Source organism: Adiantum capillus-veneris, chromosome 6 (assembly GCF_014529385.1).
Source record: "Adiantum capillus-veneris isolate H3 chromosome 6, ASM1452938v2, whole genome shotgun sequence".
Taxonomy (NCBI): domain Eukaryota; kingdom Viridiplantae; phylum Streptophyta; class Polypodiopsida; order Polypodiales; family Pteridaceae; genus Adiantum; species Adiantum capillus-veneris.
The window spans coordinates 9,098,648-9,124,024 of record NC_140936.1 but is presented as its reverse complement, the minus strand read 5'-3'; the positions used below and the strand labels follow the sequence as shown (position 1 = coordinate 9,124,024).

General features: G+C 46.0%; 3 protein-coding genes across 4 annotated transcripts in view; 1 reads left to right on the top strand and 2 right to left on the bottom strand.

Moving 5' to 3' along the window:
• Positions 1 to 608, bottom strand: LOC147455120 (uncharacterized). Its single transcript, XM_086513956.1, has one exon. The coding sequence runs from the start codon at positions 606 to 608 to the stop codon at positions 108 to 110; it is 501 nt and encodes a 166-aa protein (XP_086370082.1). The 3' UTR covers positions 1 to 107.
• The window catches only part of LOC147455118 (uncharacterized), a 95,990-nt gene that overhangs the window by 29,283 nt on the left and 41,330 nt on the right, over positions 1 to 25,377 (top strand). The window lies entirely within an intron of this gene.
• On the bottom strand, positions 1,907 to 2,995 carry LOC147455119 (uncharacterized). The gene has a single exon (XM_086515159.1). The coding sequence runs from the start codon at positions 2,822 to 2,824 to the stop codon at positions 1,907 to 1,909; it is 918 nt and encodes a 305-aa protein (XP_086371285.1). The 5' UTR covers positions 2,825 to 2,995.

The following is a 25,377-nucleotide window of genomic DNA, read 5'->3' as shown; positions in this document are numbered from 1 at the left end:
TCCACAAAGCAGCAGTAGAGTCTCCTCTTCCGTGCTTTCGCTCCATCGATCAGGTAGCGAAGCACGAAAATGTGGTCAATAGTCGAGAAAGTGCGTCGAAAGCGTGCCTATCCTGACGCTCGTATCCCTGATGCCTCCGCATGCGTGCTAAGCTCTGCCTCAAGAACAGCCCCATATAGTTTGGCCAGTGTGTGGCCAATCATGATAGTCCTGTAGTTCCCTGGATCCAGGGTGTCGCCAGACTTGTGGATAGGCACGATGGTGTGCATAGTCCACTCCTCTGGTAGTCCCTCAACCAAGGCACGGTTGAAGAGACGTGCTATCAAGGGGGAAAGAGTGTCTGCTGCATATATCAAGTGCTCACTCTGTAGTCCAGTGTGATTTGCTGATCGGCCATGCTGAAGGCGTTGGATGGCCCTCTCCACCATGCTAGATGTGAAGAAAGTCGAGGTGGTAGGTCGAGGATCTGATGGCTCTGGGATCAGTGGCTGCCTAGGTATCTGGTACAAGCGCTCGGCATAATCATGCCAAATCTGGGGGTCCTCCAGGGGGGTGGTGGGGCGTGGCTCTCTCAGAGTCCTCCATGCTGTGGCGCAGTCTGTACTCATAAGAAGGTGGTATAGCTCAAGCTCCTGTGCCTCCTCGAAGGCCCGCCGTTTACGGCGTGTGATGGCCTTCATCTGTCGTCTGACCTCACTCTCAGTAATCTCCTCTAAGGCTCGTCGAGCCCGTAGCTGTCTGTATAAATCTCTGCACTCCCTGTCGTACCAGCGATTCTGGGGCATCGTCCCAGAGGGGGGGGGGGGGGAGCCACTGTGGGTAGTGTGTGGAAAGCAGCGGAGGGTTGAGGTGTGTGTAGAACTACTGAGAGCTGGCTAGTGAGTGTAGAGAGTGGTGTGTCTGGGTCGAGAGTGTAGATCCCCTCATATACATGTGATGAGTAAACGTGGGCTAGCTCATGTGTGAAGTGTATAGTGGTGTATGGTGTGGATGTAGGTGGTGTATGTGAGATGGGTGAGCCAGTGAGAGAGAGGGCGATATATGCGTGGTCAGCCCCGATAGGCAATGGTGGGATGGTGAAGGATGTGAGTAGGTGGGCTGTCTCTCTGAAGCCAATGATGTAGTCCACTGTACAACCTCCGCTGGCTACTGATGGCGGTATACAAGTCAGGCCGCCGGATGATGGCCATTGCGCCATCCCGTTATAGATAACAAGACGGTGCTGTGATCCCAAGCGAAGTAGGTGCCTCCCATATGGTGTGGGTGTGGTGGTATCACTAGAGATCCTCTTTGCCCCTGTGTCCTCCATAGTGGAGAGTAGCTCTGGGTCGTCGAAGCCTAAATATCACACTGTCTACTCTGTGTCCTGGCATTGAAATCCCCCGTGAGGAAGACTTCACCTAGTCTAGAGTACTCCATGATCTCGTCCCTAAGACATGCATATGGTGAGTGTGTATCATCCTCCTCCTCTCCTCCGTGTGTGTGTACCTCCTCTGTCTCCCCTCCACTTGTCTGTGCAAACCTGGAGCTGCTAGGTGCAAAGTAGCATACGGCGATGTGGAGGATGTGCTCCTCAGATAGCTCAATCCGTATCCACATGTAGCGTGCCTCTGGATCGCGTGCTACTATCTGTATCCTGCTATGAAGTGAGCGGCGGTAGAGGACTACTACTCCGCCAGATCCTCTAGAAGTGTTGTGCCGTGTACACTTCCTGTGTGTAGACTCCCATTGGTAATCTTGTACTCGGGGTAGGCCTCTCTCTGAACTCTCGTGTCTCTGTGAGGAGAATGATGTGTCTACCATGCATCACCTCTTCCAGTTTCCCTGGATGTGTCCACAAAGAGCCATTGCAGTTGCAAACTGCCATGTGTATCTCCTCGCATAGTGTCTCATAGGCCGCGAGTCCCTATGCTACGGCTTTGCCATCAATGATGACGCGACCGTCGCGATAGGAGGCCCGTTTTCCTTCTTTGCGCGCTTGTTGTATCCGAGGCATGCATGCTCTTCTATGCTCTACTTGCATCCTTGTGAGGTCATCATCTAGGTAGATGGGGGGGGCCGTGAGACCTCGTAAAATTACCCTCTTTCGAATGAAAAGGGTCCGTGCTTCCTTCGATGAAAATTGGAGGATAAGAGGCCTCTTCTTGATGGGGTCTTTGTCGGCTCGCCAAGCTTTGGTGAAGGGGGTTGATTCCTCTATTTTGTATCCGAGAGTGGTACATAAAGTCTTGCCATCTTTCTCGGGGGTGGAGTCCTTCACTTCTTCAATGCTGGTGACTCGTATGTTGAGGCAACGGGCATGGCGCATTTTTTCCTCTTCGAGGGTGGTGTGTACAAGGAGAGCTTCTTCCTTGTGTGCATTCTCTTTTGCTTCTTTCTTGATGTTCTTCTTGACCACTTCTACCCATCCTTCTTTCGTTGCTTCGAGCTTGTCTTCCAAGCGTTCGGTGAGGGCTTTAGTGAGCTCCTCTTTAATGGCCTCTTTGGTTTCATTATTGATTTCCCCTTCTTCGGGGGTGAGGGAAGCGATGGAGGCCTTGAGGATGGCCATTTGTTCTTGCATTTCCTCCTCCTCCTTTTTCCATTCCTCTTGGGTTCCTTTCCACTTGTCGGTCTCCTTCTTGTGCTCTTGTTCTTTAGTCTCTTTCTCCTTGGTCCATTCTTCTTTTTCCTTATGCAAGGCTTCCACCTCTTTCTCAAGCTTGGAGAGGCGGTTGATGATAGTGTTGATGGTGGAGTCCACCAACTTCTTGTTCTCTTTGATTGCGGTGTGGAGTTTGTCGTCCATCTTGGCCATTTCTTCTTTGGTCACTCCTTTCGCCATGTCAGGCCCGTCTCAGTGTCGGTTTGCACAAAGCACCTGTTCTGTACTTCTGAAAAAGTTGCAAGAATTGCAAATTTTCTGTGAAAAATTGTATTTTTGAAAACTTCTTTCTTACAGAATTCCTGTGTGTATTGCTGGACCTGCATTCCTGGAAAAGGGCCTGCGTGTAGGGCTGGACCAGCCCTCCAATCTTGGTGTGAGCAGTCAAAAATGCAGCAGGTACTCAAAAATGAGCCCGCTGCTGACCAGGTAGGGGCCTGGGGAGGGTGGCGCTGGCGCGAGCTGGGGGGGGGGGGAGGGGGGAGTGGCGCGAGCCTGTGGGCACCCAATTGCAGTGCGCGAGCTTGTAGGACGAGAGAGAGAGAGAGAGAGAGAGAGAGAGAGAGAGAGAGAGAGAGAGAGAGAGAGAGAGAGAGAGAGAGAGAGAGAGAGTATTGGATAAGACATAGGAAATTATGTAAACTGGCGTTAGAGCACACGAGGATGTAAACAAAGCAGACTCGGCTCCTTCAAAGATTATTGTGAGTGTGGGTTCGAGTGTGCGCGTGAGTGGATGGTTGTGGAGAGCCCTCATAGAGTCTAGAGTTTTCCCATCGATTTGATAACTCCACCTCCAGAGTCTGATACTTCGGGTGCAGCAGTGGCCACAACTCTTATCTCTTGGATGATAGAATCAGGAGCTCACCATTGTACAGATGCAATACCTAGTGGTTTTCTTTCACAGTTTTTGAGTATTCCTCTCACCGAGACGGTGAGCGGTCTTGTGGCGGGCACCTTGTAGCAAGCTACAATGTCACTTTTGCAGGACACACAATACAGTTGGTCTGGTCTGGTTCTGTAAGGTGCAGTGGAAGTGAATGTTGAACTTTGCTCAAGACGAGTGCTCCAAACTGTGCTTAAGGTTCCTTTTACTTAGGGAAGGGAGAGCCTTCCGTCCTTTAATGAGAGATTGCAAGTGATCACAAACAAAGTGGATAAACACTGTGAATGAAGGTGTTTAGACTGAGAGATAAAGAGAGAAGAATACGACACTAAACAAGTTGTCAAACCCTCCTCCGAAGGCCCTTCTCTCGATGGCGAGAAGTCTATGCTATTGATTGCACAAATTTGGTACAAGATGTTGATGCAAACTTGAGAGGCTATGATGCAATGTTTGGAGATGACGGTGACGACGACCGGGAATGCTATCTGCTGCTGCAAATGCTGAGTTTGGCTGCTGCAAAAACGCTGATCTGAGGGCTTCAAACGCTGATCTGCTGTGCTGTAAAAATGCTGAAGCACTTTCTTTAGAAAAACGCTGATTTGTGCTGTCCCAAAAACGCTGCCTGCTGGTTATGAAAACGCTGAAGTGCTGTCCTTGGAAAACACTGTAGCAGTAGGCTGAAATCGTTGTAATGCTTGGCTGAAAACGCTGTGGACAGCGGCTGAAAACGCCAGGGAATCAGTGCTGAAAACGCTGGCTTTGCTGTTGGAAAAATGCCAGGGCTTTTTGGGGTTGGTCTTGCTTGAGAGAGAGAGAGAGATGCTTGCTGCAAGGTTCCTTGCCTGTGTACTTCTTGCTCTTCTGCCAGACGAGCCTAGCGCTAGGTTTTCTTTTATATTGCCTTGGCTCATTTGCCCTACCCAATTCTCAACAAAAGTCACTTAAAAATAATAAGTGAAAAATGGCTAAAATTGTTGTGTGCAACCAGAGGATATGCATCTACTCTAAGTGCCTGGGCATGCACGGTCTTTGAAGAGACTCACAAAAGTGCCAGAACACTTCCTAAGCTATGCTAACTGAACCCTTGTCCTGAAGTAGCTTGTCCACATGCACATAGGGTTAGATGTGCACGTGACATCCCCTCCTTTTTAAAGTGAGGTACTGACACCGAGTTGCATGGCTTCCTTGTAGTTTGCCAACAACTCTGGGTAATCTTTAAAAAACTCTTCGTCGACCCACACTGCTTCGATGGTTCCGCGATCCTTGAACTTCAAAAAGTACTGTCTCGCTTGCTTCTTCGAACCATGTCGAAACAAATGCAACAACACTTGCTCCGGCTCCATGACTTCAGCTTCATCGATTATCTCCGGTTCTTCTTCTTATGAAATGTCCTTTGGAGGCGTTCCCTGAAACACTTTCAACCAAGAAACATGGAAAACGTTGTGCATTGACCATGAGTTAAGCAATTGCAATTTCATTGTAACCTCATTTATCTTTTTAATGACAGGAAATGGACCATACATTCGAAAAGACAACTTTGGACACTTCTTTCCAACTTGTTTAAGACGTTGCTTCATGATTCTTAAATACACCCAATCCCCTTCCTTGATCGAAACATCCTGACGATGCTTATTAGCCTGCCGTGAATAAGAATTTCGAGCCTTGCTTAGCCGAAGCTTCACACTCTCAAAATTCTCTTCCAATGACTGACTTTCAGCATTGGCATTAGGCATTTGACTGACCGTGCGAGTGACTGGAACGCACCGCCAAAAACTGCCTTATACGGAGTTCGACCAATGGTAGAGGAAAAAGAGTCATTCAAAATAGCTTGAACCAATGGGAGATAGAGCTTCCAATGAGACTGCTGATCATGCACATATGACTTTAAAACATCAAAAGCCAACTGATTGTAAATCTTTGTCTGGCCATCTGATTGTGGATGAAAAGTGGATAAAAATTCAACTTAGTGCCAAAATTTTCAAAGAGTGCGCACCAAAAATTGGACGTGAACTTAACATCCCTATGTGAAACAATTGATTTTGGCAAACCTCAGAGGGGGTACTAATGCTTTATGAACAACCGTGCTACATCTTGAGCAGTGACTGTGGCCTTATAAGGAATCAACATGCAAAACTTGCTGAAATGATCAACAATTGTCAAACATCGAGTGTTCCTTGAATGCAAGCTAGGTGGAAGGTTAGTCACAAAATCCATGGAAATATCTTGAAAAGGTCCATTGGGAATAGGCAGCGGAAGCAACAGGCCTTGCTGCTTACCTTGAGGAGCTTTTACCTTTTGACATATAGTGCACTGTGTGACATAACGAAAAACATCTTTGCGCATTTTAGGCCAATAAAAGAATCTTTCTTTTTTTTCCAAAGTGGTGTTTATTCCCCTGTGCCCACCCGTGAGAGAATCATGTGCATCATGCAATATGGTTTGCCTGAGAGAGGGCAACACACATAGACGTTGACGAAAATACAACAAACCATCATGAATGAGATGGTTGCTTGGCCCTTGGGAAGCAAGAGCTTGCAACCATTGCTTACCAAACTCGGAATCCGCATATTGGTTCTTCATGCTGTCGAAAGACACCCCGTGTATAGAAACTGTGGATCTTGACTCAAGAGCCAAAATCTGTCCTTTGCGACAACGCATGTGCAACAGGGTTAGTGTCACAAAACGGGAGCGTACACGAGCACTTGAAAATCTGAAAATTAAATAACTTTGCAAATGTGAGAGAAAGGAGAAGATCGACACAGTATTGGGGACCTGAAGATGGGCTGGTCCCCCCCCCCCGTCAAGAGTATTCTTTATTTAGGGAGAGTTCGTATACAAGCACAAGAACCCGAGGAAACCCCTCTGTTCTGTAATCTTAGACCCGAAGGTCGTTCTTTCCCGTAAAGGACTTAGGCACGAAGTCGTACTTTCCCGTAAGGGACTTCCCGTAAAAGGAAGATTCCTGCAAAACAAACCACACAAAACAATACTCGCAATGCGTAATCGACAAATTATACTTGTTGCTCCTCACTCGAAAAAGCGACCTCCGTACTCCGTCGGCACACGAACTCTCGCGAAATCCGTCACCGGTACTTGCTACCAGATTCTCCAGCGCTTGCACTTCTGGCTTGTTGCGATGTGTCCAAAACTGAACGCTAGGTTTCTCTTTATACTCCCTTGCTTTTGGCTATTCTTACTGCACAAAGCAAAAGCAGTAGCCTTTGTTAGAGAGAGGAGAGAGAGAGAACGTTGCTGTCCGTATAGCCTTGCGTAAGCTTTTTGCGTAGAGTTTTTAACGTAGGACCTTTTTTTGAAGAGCACTGCTTTATTTTATTATAAAAGGGCCGGTCACTTTTAAGTGACCGGCCACTTTATAATAAAGTGTGAACTTGTTTAAACTTTAAAAACTCACTCAGTTAATGAAAACGAACACATTCCAGGCGTCCCCGGATGCATTTCACGACACAGATGCAATGCAGACACAGACTCCTCGCGGGGAAGACATCTGCCCTCCCGCAAGCATTCTTGCTTTTAGTAAAAAGCTTCATTGAACCCATTTTTATTTTTGTGCTTGCGTTCTTACGCGTATTTTCTTACTCAGTTCGGATTTCCTTCTTAGCCTACGGAATGCCCCCTTTCTGATGCACCCGTCACCCATCATGTGACGCATCAGGGGCACTCGTAAACCGGCCCTTTCCATCGAACTTACGGAAACTCCTTCGCGATGTTTACCGTCACCCATCAAATGACACATCAAAGTTCTCCGTTCCTGATGGCATTTCCTATAGCTACAATCTTTTAACAGTTCTTAGTGTACACAATAAAATATCCTAGAAAAAGAAATTAATCATTAAAAATAAGAAAATAGTCCAATTAGCAACAGTTAGCTTTTCCAAGCACATACTCAATCAAACCTCCAAATTGCTCAAAAAATTGTGACCACCGTGCTTGGCGATCACTCGAATGTGCACTAAGCATAGACTGGAGCCACTTGAGGGCTTAGTGATTTGTGCGAACCATGAACTCTCTACCATAAAGAAAATGCTTCTAATGCTTAAGAGAGTGAATGGCAGATTCTTTATCATAAACTGAATAGTTCTTTTCTGCACTATTGAGCTTCCGGCTAAGGAAAGCTACAGGATGATCATGCTGTTGAAGCACAACGCCTATGGCGACATTGCTCGCATCCGTCCATACCTCAAAAGGGTCATCTCAAGAGGCAAGGATAAGACACGGTGCTTCTGTCTCACCGCAACCTTGAGAGCTGCGAAAGCCTCAATGGCTGCCTCGGGCAAGTCTTCACGCTGACGGCGAGTCTTTACCCCTTTCAAAACATCAGTCATAGAAGCGGCAATACGTGCAAAATTCTCTATGTGCGAACTGTATGCTTGACATAAACCAAGAAACGAACGCACATCATATGCAGTTTTGGGCAATCCCAATTACGTATCTGTTCCACCTTCTCGGGGTCTAGCTTGACGCCTTCTGCAGAAATGATATAATCCAGATAAGTAACTTCAGTGAGAAAAAACTCAGATTTCTTAGGCAATGTACAACTGACACTCATGTAAACGGGTTAGTACCCTTTCGACATCCTTTTCATGTTGTTCACACGATGCAGAAAAAATGAGAATATTATCAAGAAAGATGAACACACATACACCAACCATATCGCCGAAACGTCCTACCATGAGACGATTAAATGTACCCATGACACCTGTCAATCCAAAAGGCATAACCACATACTCCCATTGCCCTCGCTCTGTGCGAAAAGCAATTTTGAAGATGTCGCCTTTGAATACCCGTACCTGATGGTATCTACTCTTGAGATCGACTTTACTGAAAACCTTTCGGCTATTAAGCCTATCAAGTATATACTCAATGCGAGGTATCGGAAACTTGTTCTTGATGGTTATCTTGTTCAATGCCCTGTAATCAACACACAAACGAGGCGAACCATCTTTCTTGCGGACAAATAAAATAGGAGCAGCAAAAGGACTTATACTCGGACGTATGAATTTTCGAGCCACCAACTCCGTGAGTTGCCGCTCTAACTCTTCCTCCTGTGTCTTGTTCAAACGGTAGGGAGCCTTATTGAAATTTGACAGGCTGTGCCTCCTCCATAAGCTCGATGCGATGGTCCTCCGGCCGCTCGGGTGGGAGACGGGGTGGAAGATCATCTTGCAAAAAGAGATGCTTAAAACTTGGTAAACAAAGTTGAATACCTGTTCGGAGCCTGAATGCTCTGGGAAACTGGAGCAGTGTAGATAAATGCCGCTTGTGCTCCTCGTTGTAATTCACGCTTGACTTGCACATGAGAAATGAGAGACAAAGAATGCAGACCCTCCTCAGCACGAATGATCATGGGAGAGTCAGTCTTGGCATTTGATGTGAGAGTGTTGGCCTCCCAATCAATGAGAGGGTTATGCTCACGAAACCATCTAATGCCCAAAAGCATATCACATCCTGAAAGAGGAGACACGAGAAATTTCCTACGGAAAGCAGCTTGTTAAACTGTAAACAACACATCAAGGCACTCTTTTGTGATGAGAGAGTCCATACCGGGAGCGAAGCCAGACACCTCGAGAGGAGATTTTTGACTAACCTCTAGGCGGGCTCTCTCAACAAGAGAGGCACCAATCACATCATGCATACTGCCTGGATCAAACAATATGATAAAACGCTGACCCTTTACATGACCATAACACTTCATGAGTGACTCTTCAATGTGTGTGTCAGAGACATGAGAAGATTCAACTTGGTTCATTAAAGTGCTTGTGGTTGCTGTGGGTGCCTTAGGTTCTTTAGGTGGGGCTGTCTTAGGACAAGCCTTCTTAATGTGACCCTTGACGTGACATTGATAACATCTACCTTCCTGAGCTTAAATCACTTGTTCTTCAGCCGTTATGTATCCTCCTACAATTCCTTCAGTGGCTTTTTTATCCGGGGTTAGCTTAGTTTTTGCAGGTGCTTTAGCTTTACCCTTAGATTCATTGTTAGAGTTCTTTTCCGAAGAATTAGAGGAAGATTGGCTAGAAGAGTTGCCGTTCTTACTATTCTTACCGTTCTTACCATTCTGAGGGTTCTGAGAGGTCTAGGAGGTACTTTGAGACGACCAGTCTCCTTACGCTTGTCCTTGTTGTGCTTCATCTCTTGGGAGAGAGCAATTGCTACCGCCTTGTTGAGATCCGAGGGGTTGAAGACTTCTATATCAAACTTGATATATTCGTCCAACCCAAAAAGGAAAGCCTATTTGCGCTCATCATCCGATTTGTGTAATTGGGTGTTGAGCTGCAAAACACTGTTAGAAAAAGACGTGATTGGCATACCATTATGCTTGAGATTGCGCCAATCCTCTTTCAACCGCGCTAGGTACTGTGGTGGCATAAACCGTGCCTTAAGCTTGTCTTGGAAGTCGGCCCAATTGAAGGAAAGGGGTGCTTCTTCGTTGGCTTCCTCTAGGTGCGCGGCCAACTGTGCCTCTTGCCATGCGTGGTACCAATTAATGGCATCACGGCAAGGTACATGGCTGCCATCAAACCTTGCTATGCCTGTCTTCTTAGTTGTCGCAAAATAAGCATTAAATTGATGCAACCAAGAATGAATAACAGTAGCATCCATCTTACCATCATACTTACTGAAAGTCAACTTCTCTTTGATTGGGTTATTGGAGTCCGAATCTCGGCTTGCGCCACTTGATGAACCACCAACATCTTTGGCCGGCTCGGGTTTCGAGGTGGGAACCTGTTGGACCAACTCTTGCATGCATAGGTCTCTCTGCACCTCATGCTCCGCCTCAAAGGCCACTCGTCTTTCTTCGGCTGCCAAGTGCGCTTCATCGCGCTCACGCTCCAAAGTTGCCTTTCTTTCTTTTCGTTCCTTGTCCGCTAAGCGCCCTTGATCACGCTCGCGAATCATCCGTTCCTCTGAGGATGCCTGTCTTTCTTGGCGCTCACGCTCCAAGATAACGCGCTGCGCTTCTTATTGTGCCATCGGCAACGCGATTCCCTTCTTGTTGTTGTGCCATCATGTCCATCATTGACTTGACCAAAGCCTCCATAGGATTTGGTACAATCCGTGGCGTAGATGGGGAAGGAGGAGGGTCAGAAAAACCTCCTTGGTGGTGAGATTCTTCTTCGCTACTGTCATGCCCATCACCTCCATGCGAAGTATCTTGGGTTCTTGAGGTTCTTCTTTAGCTTGCAATCTGAGTTAGAGAAGGATCATTTCTTCACCCGAGTTCTTCTCTTTTCCATGGGCGCACCCCTTGGCGGCCTTGCGCTGACACCAAGGTTGCTTTTCCCCAGCTCACGTCGATTGACCGGCCGCTAAGTGCACGGTCCGCTCTCAATGAGTGAAAAGAGGCACAAGGGGAGGTTGGACAAGCCCTTCTTTCTTGGGTTTCTTGTCACTTTTCAAAAACACGATTAGGAATCGACACGCCCAAGAGAACTTGGGTTACGTGCGACCGCAACAAGCAAAAAAAAATCTGTGGTTCTTTCCTTGAGTGATACAGAACATTGCCAAAGCTTTGATACCAATGTAAGGTGCAGCGGAAGTGAATGTTGAACTTTGCTCAAGATGAGTGCTCCAAACTGTGCTCAAGGTTCCTTTTACTTAGGGAAGGGAGAGCCTTCTGTCCTTTAATGCGAGAGTGCAAGTGATCACAAACAAAGTGGATAAACACTGTGAATTAAGATGCTGAGACTGAGAGATAGAGAGAGAAGAATACGACACCAAACAAGTTGTCAAACCCTCTTCCGAAGGCCCTTCTCTCGATGGCGAGAAAAGTCTATGCTATTGATTGCACAAATCTGGTACAAGATGTTGATGCAAACTTGAGAGGCTATGATGCAATGTGTGGAGACGACAGTGACGACGACCGGGAATGCTATCTGCTGCTGCAAACGCTGAGTTTGGCTGCTGCAAAAACGCTGATCTGAGGGCTTCAAATGCTGATCTGCTGTGCTGTAAAAATGCTGAAGCACTGTCTTTAGAAAAACGCTGATTTCTGCTGTCCCAAAAACGCTGCCTGCTGGTTATGAAAATGCTGAAGTGTTGTCCTTGGAAAACACTGTAGCAGCAGGCTGAAATCGCTGTAGTGCTTGGCTGAAAACGCTGTGGACAGCAGCTGAAAACGCCAGGGAATCAGTGCTGAAAACGCTGGCTTTGCTTTTGGAAAAATGCCAGGGCTTTTTGGGGTTGTTCTTGCTTGAGAGACAGAGAGAGATGCCTGTTGCAAGGTTCCTTGCCTGTGCACTTCTTGCTTTTCTGCCAGATAAGCCTAGCGCTAGGTTTTCTTTTATATTGCCTTGGCTCATTTGCCCTACCCAATTCCCAACAAAAGTCACTTAAAAATAATAAGTGAAAAATGGTTAAAATAGGAAAAATAGGTTTAATGCACTGGAAAATACTCCTGATGAATTCTGAGGGTAATGCTGATGATCATGCTGTGTGCAACCAGAGGATATGCATCTACTCTAAATGCCTGGGCATGCACGGTTTGCGAACAGACTCACAAAAGTGCCAAAACACTTCGTAAGCTATGCTAACTGAAGCCCTTGTCCTGAAGTAGCTTGTCCACATGCACATAGGATTAGATGTGCACGTGACAGGTTCACACTGGACGGACTCTATGGGCTGGGCAGTGACACGTGGCAGGGATACGGACGGTGGTCTAGTGGACATCATGGCCAGGTGACCACCACCACTCAGTTTGAAGATAAACTTAGATGGCTGACATTTATAAGACGTTGGTGGCTCTTTATGGTTGTACATATGAGTAGTAGGTGTTGGGTCATCATTATCATCTTCCTCATATATGGTCCAGTGCTGTCGTCTAGAGAAGGGAGTCTATACACACAGCACGTCTGCACCATCCTTGCACATCTGAGTCTTGACACCCCTATTGTACCCGTGAGTTCTGGGCTGGGGCTGAGTGTGTTGCCACGCAAGAGTCTATACCGGTTCCTATAACCGACCTCTACAACGTAGAGGGCGGTACTATTTCAATTACCTGTGAACTTTACACAGAGCCCCGAGAAGGGAAGAGAACACAGTTGCGTCCAGCGACTAGAATGTCACTGCGCACACGAGACCGACACCCTGTAGGCCCCAAAGATTGGCGCCCCTTTCGGTATTTCTTTATTCAAATTAAGGTAGACAATCTGACCACTTAGCACAAGCTTTCACAAGGCTGTCCAAACCTGGCGAGGGCTGAAAGCGCAGGTTTTCGACCGGATTTTGGCAGCATAACGGTGCAAAAACCCCTGTAGGTCAAAAGCACCTGTCTAGGACGGATTCCCTCGCTATCTGGAAGCTTTCTAGTGAGCTGTCACAGAAATTCAGCGGGCTGTAATTCTCTGTTTTTCACTGCCGGGTGCCCAAAAGCCTGTACACGCATCCCAAGGCTCTGACGAGGCTCCCTCGGGGTTCCTTGCAGTTTAGGTGCGAAACCCTAAACCTGCAGAAAAACACAGCAGGCTGTAATTCGCTGTTTCGGATCGTTTTTAGCGGAGCGAACACACCTACGTGTGTCCCAAGGGCTCCCACACGCAATGGGACAGTTCCCCTGTGAATTGGACGAGTTTTCACACGAGAAAACTCTCCGAACTAGCAATCTTTCGCGATGGAACTGTGCGTACCTGTGGGGGATTAGCAATTAGCTAATCCGGTTCTTGTTTAGAAGGCTCTTGCCTTGGCAAACGCGCATAAACCCCCAGAACTGTACATGTTCATCTGAGTAGCCCAACTACTGGGGCATTACCATATGTGCCTAAGGGGAGAGAGAGATGCACGAGAGCAAATCATCGCGCTACATGAGACAGAGGAGAAGGCAAGCTTTCCATTAAAGCTGTAGACCTGCACCCACTACTCACACACACACTGTAGGTCACTTGTGAGTAAATAATCAGCCCCCTCTCTCTCTTGGGCGCCTCCTCTAGCTGAGGTGTCCTGCAGGTAGCTCTCCTCCTGCCAAGTGTCGAGTTTGCCCCTTTGAGTTAATTCTCTAGTTCCCACTGACTTATAAAATTATAAGTGACTTTCCGAGTGGCCCAGACATCATTTGGTGCACACAGGCTTCCATACTCATCAGAATTCAGTGCTAACTGGCCCGACCGACCGACCGACCGACCCAGACTCCCAATGTGAGAAACCTATTCGGCCGCAGCCGTTTCACACTGGCCATGCAATGTCCACTTGCACCTTTTTCAAGGGTCCCGGGGAAACAAGTAAAAATAAAAACAAATAAAAATATCTAGTACTTATTTATTGAAGGCAACAAGAAAAATACACCTCTTGGTGACACACCCCACCCTTGAAATATTGCAAGCGACCTCGCTTGCATGCCAATAATGCATGCGGTATCTCTTGATATCACACATATTCTATGATGGGAATCCAAGATATATATGCTTTCGGAAATGTAGCGTTGGACGATTAAACAATCCCACCAACCTGGCTATGACACATATATCAAGCATAGAAGTCTTCTAGTGTACTCTCAAGCACAAACTTCTCTAGCTAAATTCTGTATGGAAAGAGTAGATACAATTGCTTAACTACTCTCTTGAGCATCATGAACCATGCTCTTGCTGTCACCAGCGTGTGACTACTATCTATCCTTTTTGTTGATTTCTTTCTTATTATCTATTTACTTTCACTTTTTGGAAACACCCCTCGGGAAATCTAACTGCCCTGCATTGCATAGCTAGTGTGGAACTGTCCAGAGGGAGTCCAGGCCTGAGGGCAAGAGAGCACTAAGGTTGGACAAGGACTATGGTTAGCCAAGTGGGGTCATTGACTAGCCAAAGTGGAATCCTTTGCTACAGAGGCTACATTTCAGTTTTGGATGTGGCCACAGTGTACAAAGAGGGTCGGATGACCTAGAAAGATATAATGGCAGCATCTCCTAAAATTTAGGGAACTGCTATTTTGGGACCTGAAAATGTCTTCGCGTCATTACGTGCAGTTTGACATGGGGATCATTTTGTTACTCTGTGGCCAAGTCAACAGAGGCTGCAGGTGAGATATTTTTAGACCCGAGGGTCTAAAGCGGGAAAATGCACAAATGAGTGACACTTGGCACTCTGAGGCCAGTTTACTACTTATAGAGAAGGCAAAAACGTGATTTATAGCTGGGAGGCTCATTTTGCAAGTCTCTGTCACAGGTTAAGAGCTATGGAGTGCTTGCTTTCCCTCTTATGCACAGTGCGGTGCCAGGAGTGATGCCCTGCACGCTACGCACTGCCCTCTCTCTCCCCTTTGGCAGTATGTTATGCCCCTCTAGTGGGCTTTTCATTTGACCAATGTACAGTTGTGTGGGTTCATGCGCGATTGCCGAGGCAAGAGCCTCTTGCACAGGTACTGGATTAGCTAGCGGCTAATCCCCCCGCAGGTACAGGTGAATTCGGAGAGGTTTCACGCCAGAAATCTCGTCCGATTCAAAGGGCAAGTAGCCCTACAGGTGCGGGAGCTCGAGGACTTGCTAGGGATGCGACCGGCACGCGAAACGGAGCCCGAAACAGTGAATTACAGCCTGCTGTGTATTTTTGCAGGTTTAGGGTTTTGGCCCTAAACGGACCCTAATACCCCCAGGAGGTTCGGGGACGCAAGGGGACCGCTGTACAGGCGATCTGGCGCATTTTCAGGGCTGAAAACAGAGAATTCAGCGTGCTGCAGATTCTCGCCAGGTTTTGCAAAGTGCCCGTATGCGTCGGGAAAGTCAGTCAATGCGTGGGAATACTGACCGTGAAGGGTTCTAGTACAGTTATGCTGCCGAAATCAGGCTGGAACAGTGGAAATTCAGCCGAGTTTGTGCGGGGCAGCTTGTAGGGAACCACAGCGTTTATTCCCTCTTTTGAACAATAAAGAAATACCGAAAGGGGCGCCTAAGTTAGGGGCCAATCTGGTGTCCGTCTACTCATACAGGTGCAATCTAGCAGCCTGTATCCCTCTCCCCTTTGTTGTGTCTTGAAAGTACAGGTAAAATAGACGACTAATAATGGGTGAAAGCTAAATCAAGGTTTAAAGTAAAGTCTACCGCCCTTTTTGGATTGAACAGGCCGGTTTCATGGTTCCATCGACGGGATTAAATCACTTTTTCCCATAGAAGTGAGCCTTGGGCAGTTTTCGGCTTGAAGACACAGGGGATCATAGACGAGACACAGGGAATTGTAATTATGGCTGACAGACCAGATGATGTGACTGAAGAGGTTTCCTCTTCACAGGGTCAACAGACACATGAAGTGGGTGAGTCCTCAAGACCACCACAGACTGATGATGATATATTCAGGACCCAGTTGGCTACTGCTGTGGCTATGTTCACACAAGTAATGCAGAACCCAAGGTTTTTAGCCTTTCTGCAACCTCCTGTTCCGTCTCAGCAAGTTGGGTCACTGGATCATATTCAAAAGCCTGTTAAGGCTCGAGCACAGGTGATTCATACCGCACAGTCAATGGAAACACCTGTACACTTGACGGAGAACATGCAGTCTCCACAACGTATGCCTAAGGTGCAAGAACAGGTGGCTGAGATGCCAGTTTTTCAAGCTGTACCAATTCAGCCCGCCACCTTTCAGCAGCCTATAGCTGGTTCTAATGGGCAGGGAAGCAACTTACAGGCTATGCAACAGGTCTTCCCACCACCTTCAGTACACCCTGGCTATTTTGGAGGTGGATCGGTATTTCAGAGCATGGCTGGTCATGCACCTGGAAATCAGTTTTATACGCCAGGAACAGTGTTTGCGGGTGCTCAAACGATGATGCCTAACCCCATGTACAGTGTCATGGGTATGCAACCAGGGTTTCAAAGCACTCAGGGACAATTTGGGATGCCACAAGCAAATTTTGGTATGGCTGGAATTACAAATCAGCAGCCAAATATGGCATTTCCAGGTCAAGTTAATAGCGGCCAAGGAACACAGATGAACCCTATTAGTGTTCCCATGTTTCAGTCACTTCCATATGACAATTTAACGCCGCTGGAGAGGCCAACTCCGTACAAAGAAGGTGGCAAAGGTGTGTCATTCACGACCTTTACAGGGTTTGATGACAGGAAGAAGGCTCTTTCATTCCTCCAGCAGTTTGACAAGGCCTATGCAGGGGGAAACTTTACAGAGGCTTCAAAGGTCCGCAAGGCAGCCACTTTCTTGACAGGGAATGCGGGACAATGGTGGACAACTTTATTGCTTCAAGGGCAAGCTCCGTCCACATGGATTTACTTCAAGCAGATTTTTGCAGCAGCATGGTTATCTGATGATTTCGAAGCAGATGTCATGACAGAATGGCACCAGCTTAATGCTGCCACTTGCAGAAATCTGGATGATTACAATCGGAAGTTTTGGAAAGCTCTACTTCCAGTAACTTCCTATAGGTTTGTGCCATTGACAGAACAGATAGAAAAATACTGTTGTGGCCTACCCAAAGGATTGAGAAAATACTGCACAAAGACCAAAGTCACTACTTTGACGCAGCTCATCGAGGTAGCAAACACTGGCAATGGTTTGCTCAAGGGAGAAGATTGTGAATTTAACACTGGCGTCAAGGCAGGATCAGGCAAGAAAAATTCAGCCAAGAAGCACGTTCCCAATGAGGCTCCTAAAGGGACTCAGGAGTCAGCCAATGCAGGGAAAGACAAAGCTACGGCTGAATCAGAAAAAGGACCAGCAAAGAAATGGAAAAGACGTTTTCCTCGCAAGTCAGAAGAGCAAAAGAAGGTCCTGAGGACAGAGAACAAATGCTTTATATGTGAGCAGCCTGGCCACATTGCTTACAACTGTCCTACAAAGAAAAGGCCAGTTGATTCTGAAGACAAGGAGGACAGGAAGGGAAAGAAGCCCATGGCTGGTCTAGTGCCAGATATGGTGGGCGACAAGCCAAATTCAGATGCAAGTGAGCTTTGCAGAGCATGGGGAAAGGTTAGGGATCAAACAGTGCTTATCTTCTTTGATCCAGGTGCCAAAGCCAACTTCATTTCCCCAGAATTGGCTTCAAAGTTGGGAATCAGACCTGAAGAGATGGGGTATACAGCAGAGGCAGGTTTGGCATGTCCTGGCCATACAGAGGCTGTGACACCCATCATCGGAAAGTTGCGTCTACATATCCAGTCCTATGTAGATGCTGAAGAATTTTACATCATGCCACTGGACGGATGTGATGTGTTGTTAGGTATTCCTTGGTTATTTCGTGTACAGGGAATCATGGATGCCTACAACAAAAAGATCACTGTACAGAGCAGGGGAAAGACTCATATTCTGGATGTAAAGCTTAAAGGGGAGTCTATTCCTACTGTATCAGCTTCTGCTATTACTTCTGTAATGAAAAAGCATCTTTCTGCGTACTTGGTTTTTGCACGTGAAGTGTCAGATTGTGATGAATCAAATTTATCTGTGCTAGATAAAGAAAGGTCAATGTTTTTACAACAGTATAGTGACTGTTTTTCCGATTCATTACCGTCTCAATTACCGCCAGAGAGACCCGAGGACCATGCGATAGATTTGGTGCCAGGCTGTAGCCCACCAAATAAGCCTCCGTACAGGGTTAGTGCGGCTCAGCAGAAAGAGATAATGGGCCAAGTACAGGAGCTGTTAGAAAAAGGGCTGATTCAGCCCAGTTCATCTCCATTCTGTTCTCCAGTGTTGTTGGTGCAGAAAAAGGATGGCTCATGGCGTATGTGCATCGACTACCGTGCACTGAACAAGAATACCATCAAGAATAGGTTTCCTATACCTAGAATTGATGATATTATGGACAAATTAGAAGGAGCAGCTATGTTTAGCAGGATAGATCTAAAGAGTGGGTATCATCAGATCCGCATTAGATCAGAGGATGTGCACAAGACTGCTTTTAGAACAACGTTTGGCCTTTACGAATTTTTAGTGATGCCCTTTGGTCTCACAAATGCTCCTGCTACGTTTAATAGGATGATGGACAGAATTTTCCGTCCACACCAGCAGTTTGTTGGTACGTTCTTTGATGACATGATAGTCTATTCAAAGAATGAAGAGGAGCATAGGCATCACTTGGCCATTGTGTTCAAAGAGCTACGCAGTCATAGGTTGCTCATCAATGCAAAGAAAAGTGAGTTTTTTCTGGAAGAGATTCACTTTCTGGGACACATTGTCTCAAAGGATGGTGTCAGAATGGATCCTGCAAAAGTTGAAGCGATCAAGTCATGGCCAAATTTGAAGACGGTGCATGATGTCCGAAGCTTCTTGGGACTATGCTCCTATTACAGAAGGTTTATCCGAAATTTCGCTGAGATTGCTTCACCTTTACATGCTCTTCAAAAGAAGGCAGTCACCTTTAGATGGACACAAAAAGAGATTTTAGCTTTTAATCTCTTAAAGGAAAAGATGACTTCGGATCCAGTCATTGTGTTGCCAGATCTTAGGAAGTCATTTGTGGTCCAGTGTGATGCCTGCGGTAGTAGCATTGGTGCAGTGCTAATGCAAGATGGCAGGGTAGTAGCCTATGAGAGTAGAATTTTGCAAGGGCCAGAGATGACCATGCAGGTCTATGAGAAAGAGTTACTGGCTGTGATTCATGCGCTCTTAAGTTGGAAACACTACCTGCTAGGTGCAGACTTTGTTGTCCAAACGGACCATCAGACCTTGCGATACTTCTTGACACAGACAAAGTTATCTGAGAAGCATATGCGATGGGCAAATATCTTGTCCATGTTCCATTTTCAGATTGTGCATGTGGAAGGCAAGAAGAACGTTGTGGCTGATGCCTTGTCAAGAAAGCCACAAATTTCAGCTGTGTCGATTCCTTATCATCATGAACTTGATGATATGAGAGAACAGTATGCAAATGATGAAGATTTTGCAAGGGTCTTCGAGCAACTAATGGATGGACAACATCATGAACACTATCTTCTTAAAGATGGGTTCATGATGATGCATGGCAGATTGTGTGTCACAAAGCCATTGCGACACAAAGTTATGGAAGAGAGTCATGTCCCACCGTATGCAGGGCATCGTGGTATCGATGCTACAGTTAAAGCGGTAGAGACATTCTTCTATTGGCCTACATTGAGAAGGGATGTGGATGCCTTTGTGCGAGAATGCCTAATATGCCAAAAGGTCAAGTTTGACAGGCAAAAGGCACCAGGGTTATTGCAACCACTACCTATTCCAGATAAACCATGGGAAAGTATTGCTATGGATTTTATCTTTGATCTTCCAAGAACGCAGACAGGAAATGATGGTATTTGGACCATTATTTGCAGATTCAGCAAACAGGCTCATTTTATTCCTGTCAGGAAGAAGATAAAGCCAGATCAGATGGCACGCTTGTTTATGAGCAATATTTTCAAGTATCATGGCATGCCACAGTCGATTATTAGCGACCGTGATCCACGCATGACTAGTTTGTTCTGGAGAGGCTTGTTTGAGAATATGGGTACCACGCTCAAATTCTCTTCGTCATTTCATCCTCAAACAGATGGACAGTCAGAAGAGGCAAATTCTACTGTCCTAGATCTGCTGAAGTGCTATGTGTCAGAGCATAAAGGAAAGTGGGAGCAGTATTTGCCATTGGTGGAGTATGCATACAATAATACAGTGCATTCATCAACTGGCAAGGCACCCTTTGAGATAGTTGAAGGTGGCAAGAAAGTTCCTCCCATACTGCATACAAAGGACAAGATATTTGAAGCAGATAAGTATGTTCAGGACATGGATGAAATGTACAAGAAGGTCAAAGTGGCCTTAGAAAGGACTCAGGCAAAGCAAAAGAAAGCAGCTGATCGTCACCGTCGTGAAGTGGTATATTCACTTGGTGATTGGGTGCTTTTACGCTTTGAAAAGGCAAGGTTAAAGAAGATGAAGGGCAAGGAAAGAGTGTTTCCAAAGCTCAGCATGCGTTACTATGGGCCTTTTCAAGTGTGCGACATAATCAGTGATGTTGCATATAGGCTGAAATTGCCTGACAGTTGGAAGATTCACAATGCGTTTCATGTGAGTCTTCTCAGACCCTATGTGGGTGATGTGCCAGAAGATATGCCAGCTGAAGATCAGCCGGAAGTCGAGGAACTTGACGAGATCTTGGTCCCTGAACAGATTTTGGCACACAAAGAAAGGAAAGTGAAAGGCAAGGTTGCCAGGCGTTACTTGGTAAAGTTCAGAAACTATCCACCAATGGATGCTAAGTGGATGGAAGAAGGTGAACTTGCAGAGTCACCAACTGTGTTATCACTTTACCTGGAAGCCTTCGATTTGCAACCTACCTTGACCCCTTGAGTTTCAAAGCTACATGGATTGTCAGTGTGACAATGGCTTCTGAAACAAATGATGTACATGGTATTTAAAGTGAGCTCAAATGAAATACCTGTTACATGAATGTTAGAGCTGTACAGATTGTCAGTTTGGCAATTGCTCTTATGGAATGTCCAAAAGTTTGGTTAGTGCTATAGAAGTGAGTATTTCTTGTCAGTTTGTCAAGGATACAGTGATTACTTCTATTGAAGAGTACATGTGTAACTGCATTCTTAAACTGTCGGTTTGGGTATGCTCGAAAGTGTTACGGGATCCAACGTGTACTATAAGACAGTGGCAAAATGTGCAGCTACCATTTTGTCATTGGAAAGTTAGTGACTCAAAGCAATGGCAGAGTGCGAAGCTACCACTATGTCATTGGGACAGGGTTCACACGCAGGCAATACATGAGTCGACGAGGTGTTGAATACACCAGGGTTGACAATGAGCATGTATGTGTCGTATATGTGTCGACAGGTGTTGAATACATCAGTGTTGACAGTAAGCATGTACGACATAGATGCAAACGAGGACGTTTGAGATTTCAGGAGGGGGGTATGTCACCAGCGTGTGACTACTATCTATCCTTTTTGTTGATTTCTTTCTTATTATCTATTTACTTTCACTTTTTGGAAACACCCCTCGGGAAATCTAACTGCCCTGCATTGCATAGCTAGTGTGGAACTGTCCAGAGGGAGTCCAGGCCTGAGGGCAAGAGAGCACTAAGGTTGGACAAGGACTATGGTTAGCCAAGTGGGGTCATTGACTAGCCAAAGTGGAATCCTTTGCTACAGAGGCTACATTTCAGTTTTGGATGTGGCCACAGTGTACAAAGAGGGTCGGATGACCTAGAAAGATATAATGGCAGCATCTCCTAAAATTTAGGGAACTGCTATTTTGGGACCTGAAAATGTCTTCGCGTCATTACGTGCAGTTTGACATGGGGATCATTTTGTTACTCTGTGGCCAAGTCAACAGAGGCTGCAGGTGAGATATTTTTAGACCCGAGGGTCTAAAGCGGGAAAATGCACAAATGAGTGACACTTGGCACTCTGAGGCCAGTTTACTACTTATAGAGAAGGCAAAAACGTGATTTATAGCTGGGAGGCTCATTTTGCAAGTCTCTGTCACAGGTTAAGAGCTATGGAGTGCTTGCTTTCCCTCTTATGCACAGTGCGGTGCCAGGAGTGATGCCCTGCACGCTACGCACTGCCCTCTCTCTCCCCTTTGGCAGTATGTTATGCCCCTCTAGTGGGCTTTTCATTTGACCAATGTACAGTTGTGTGGGTTCATGCGCGATTGCCGAGGCAAGAGCCTCTTGCACAGGTACTGGATTAGCTAGCGGCTAATCCCCCCGCAGGTACAGGTGAATTCGGAGAGGTTTCACGCCAGAAATCTCGTCCGATTCAAAGGGCAAGTAGCCCTACAGGTGCGGGAGCTCGAGGACTTGCTAGGGATGCGACCGGCACGCGAAACGGAGCCCGAAACAGTGAATTACAGCCTGCTGTGTATTTTTGCAGGTTTAGGGTTTTGGCCCTAAACGGACCCTAATACCCCCAGGAGGTTCGGGGACGCAAGGGGACCGCTGTACAGGCGATCTGGCGCATTTTCAGGGCTGAAAACAGAGAATTCAGCGTGCTGCAGATTCTCGCCAGGTTTTGCAAAGTGCCCGTATGCGTCGGGAAAGTCAGTCAATGCGTGGGAATACTGACCGTGAAGGGTTCTAGTACAGTTATGCTGCCGAAATCAGGCTGGAACAGTGGAAATTCAGCCGAGTTTGTGCGGGGCAGCTTGTAGGGAACCACAGCGTTTATTCCCTCTTTTGAACAATAAAGAAATACCGAAAGGGGCGCCTAAGTTAGGGGCCAATCTGGTGTCCGTCTACTCATACAGGTGCAATCTAGCAGCCTGTATCCCTCTCCCCTTTGTTGTGTCTTGAAAGTACAGGTAAAATAGACGACTAATAATGGGTGAAAGCTAAATCAAGGTTTAAAGTAAAGTCTACCGCCCTTTTTGGATTGAACAGGCCGGTTTCACTTGCCTTGCTCCAAAAAGGCTACATCAAGTCACTGTGGGTTCCATCTGAAAGGCTTCAAGATACAATTGCAATAGCTGAGGTGAATCAAGCAATTCAGACTCTTCCATCCATTTGGCATCCAACGATGGATAGTTCTTGAACTTCACCAAATAGCGTCTTGCAATTTTCCCTGTAACCTTTCTTTCCTCATGTGCTAATCTCTGTTCAGGAACAAGGATCTCATCCAATTCTTCCACTTCGGGTTGTTCCTCATCAAGCATATTCTCTAGCACATTACCAACAACAAAGGGTCTTAGAAGGCTGATATGAAAAACATTATGTATTTTCCAGCCTTTTGGTAGCTTTAACCTGTAAGCTACATCGCTGATCTTTTCTGAAATCTGAAAAGGACCATAATATCGCTTGCTGAGCTTAGGAAACAAGTGTTCCTTGCCTTTCCTTTTCCTTAACCTTGCCTTTTCAAAGCGCAAAAGCACCCAATCGCCAAGTGAAAATACAAGTTCACGACGGTGACGATCCAACAGCTTTCTTTTGCTTAGCCTGAGTCTTCTCAAGAGCAATCTTTATCTTCCTGTATGTTTCATCCATATCTTGCACATACTTGTCTGCCTCAAATATTTTGTCCCTAGTCTGCAAAATGGGCGGGACTTTCTTCCCTCCTTCCACTATCTCAAATGGTGCCTTACCTGTTGATGTATGCATAGTGTTATTGTAAGCATATTCAACCACTGGAAGATGGTGTTCCCAAGTTGCCTTGTGCTCTGACACAACATTTGAGCAGGTCCAGGACAATAGAATTTGCCTCTTCTGACTGTCCATCAGTTTGCGGATGAAACGAAGAAGAGAACTTTAGTGTAGTGCCCATGTTCTCAAACAATGCCTTCCAGAAAAGACTCGTCATACGTGGATCCTTGTCACTGACAATTGATTGAGGCATCCCGTGATATTTGAAGATATTTCTCATGAATACCTTGACCATGTGTTCTGGCTTTATTTTCTTCCTCACAGGAATGAAATGGGCCTACTTACTGAACCTACAAATGATAGTCCAAATCCCATCATTGCTTGTTTGCGTCCTTGGAAGATCAAAGATAAAGTCCATTGCTATGCTTTCCCATGGCCTATCTGGGATCGGCAATGGTTGCAGCAATCCTGGTTGTTTTTGTCTGTCAAATTTGACTTTTTGGCATACTAAGCATGATCTTACAAATGTGTCAACATCTTGACGCAAAGCTGGTCAATAGAAGAATGTCTCAACCCTTTTCATTGTCGCATCAATTCCACGATGCCCAGCATAAGGTGGAGAATGACTTTCCATCAAAATCTTTGGCCGTAATTGTTTAGTAACGCATAACTTTCCATGCATCATGAGAAAGTCATTCTTAAGCATATAGTGCTCATGATGTTGCCCATCAACAAGTTGGTCATAGATCCTTGCAAAATCTGAATCTTCAGCATATTGTGTCTTCATTTCGTCTAGTTCACAATGGTACGGAATTGACACTGTTGAAATTTGGGGCTTTCGTGACAATGCATTAGCCACCACGTTCTTTTTCCCTTCCACATGCACAATCTGAAAATGGAACATTGACAAGATGTTTGCCCATCGCATGCGCTTCTCAGAGAACTTCGTTTGTGTGAGAAAATATCGCAAGGTTTGATGATCTGTTTGGACAACAAAATCAGCCTCCTAGCAGATAGTGTTTCCAACTAGTGAGAGTATGAATTACTGCGAGCAATTCTTTCTCATAGACTTGCAAGTTCCTTTCAGTCTTCAAAAGAATTTTGCTCTCGTATGCGACTACTCGGCCATTCTGCATTAGAACTGCACCAAGACTATGGCCACACGCATCACACTAAAAGGTTTCAAAAGATCTGGCAAAATGATTACCGGATCTGAAGTGAGCTTCTCTTTCAAGTGTTTGAACGCTAAAATTTCCTTGGCTGTCCACTTGAAAGTAACTCCTTTTCCTTGCAGTGCATGGAGTGGAGAAGCAATCTCAACAAAATTTCGGACGAACCTTTTGTAGTAGGAACATAAGCCTAGAAAGCTTCGAATGTCATGTACGGACTTCAAGTCTGGCCATGACCTAGTTGCTTCCACTTTAGCGGGATCCATGCGTACCCCATCCTTTGAAACAATGTGCCCAAGGAAGTGAATTTCTTGCAAAAAGAATTCACTCTTCTTCGCATTAATGAGTGGCCTGTTCTTACGTAATTCATTGAAAAATGCAGTCAAGTGATCCCTATGCTCCTCTTCAGACTTCGAATAGACAATCATGTCATCAAAGAACGTATCACAAAAGTGCCATGCATGGTCCATCATTCTATTAAACGTGGCAGGAGCATTGTGAGACCAAATGGCATAACAAGAAAGTCATAGAGACCAAATGTTGTCCTGAATGCAGTCTTATGGACATCTTTTGGCCTAATGCGTATCTGATGGTAGCCGGTCTATCCTTGTAAACAATGACGCTCCCTCAAGCCGATCAAGAATGTCATCTATCCTCGGTGTGGGAAACCTGTTCTTGATGGTATTCTTATTCAAGGC

Excerpts from the sequence above, each read along its gene's own strand:
- LOC147455120 (XM_086513956.1), bottom strand. The coding sequence starts at position 608 with ATGAGTACAGACTGCGCCACAGCATGGAGGACTCTGAGAGAGCCACGC.
- LOC147455119 (XM_086515159.1), bottom strand. The coding sequence starts at position 2,824 with ATGGCGAAAGGAGTGACCAAAGAAGAAATGGCCAAGATGGACGACAAA.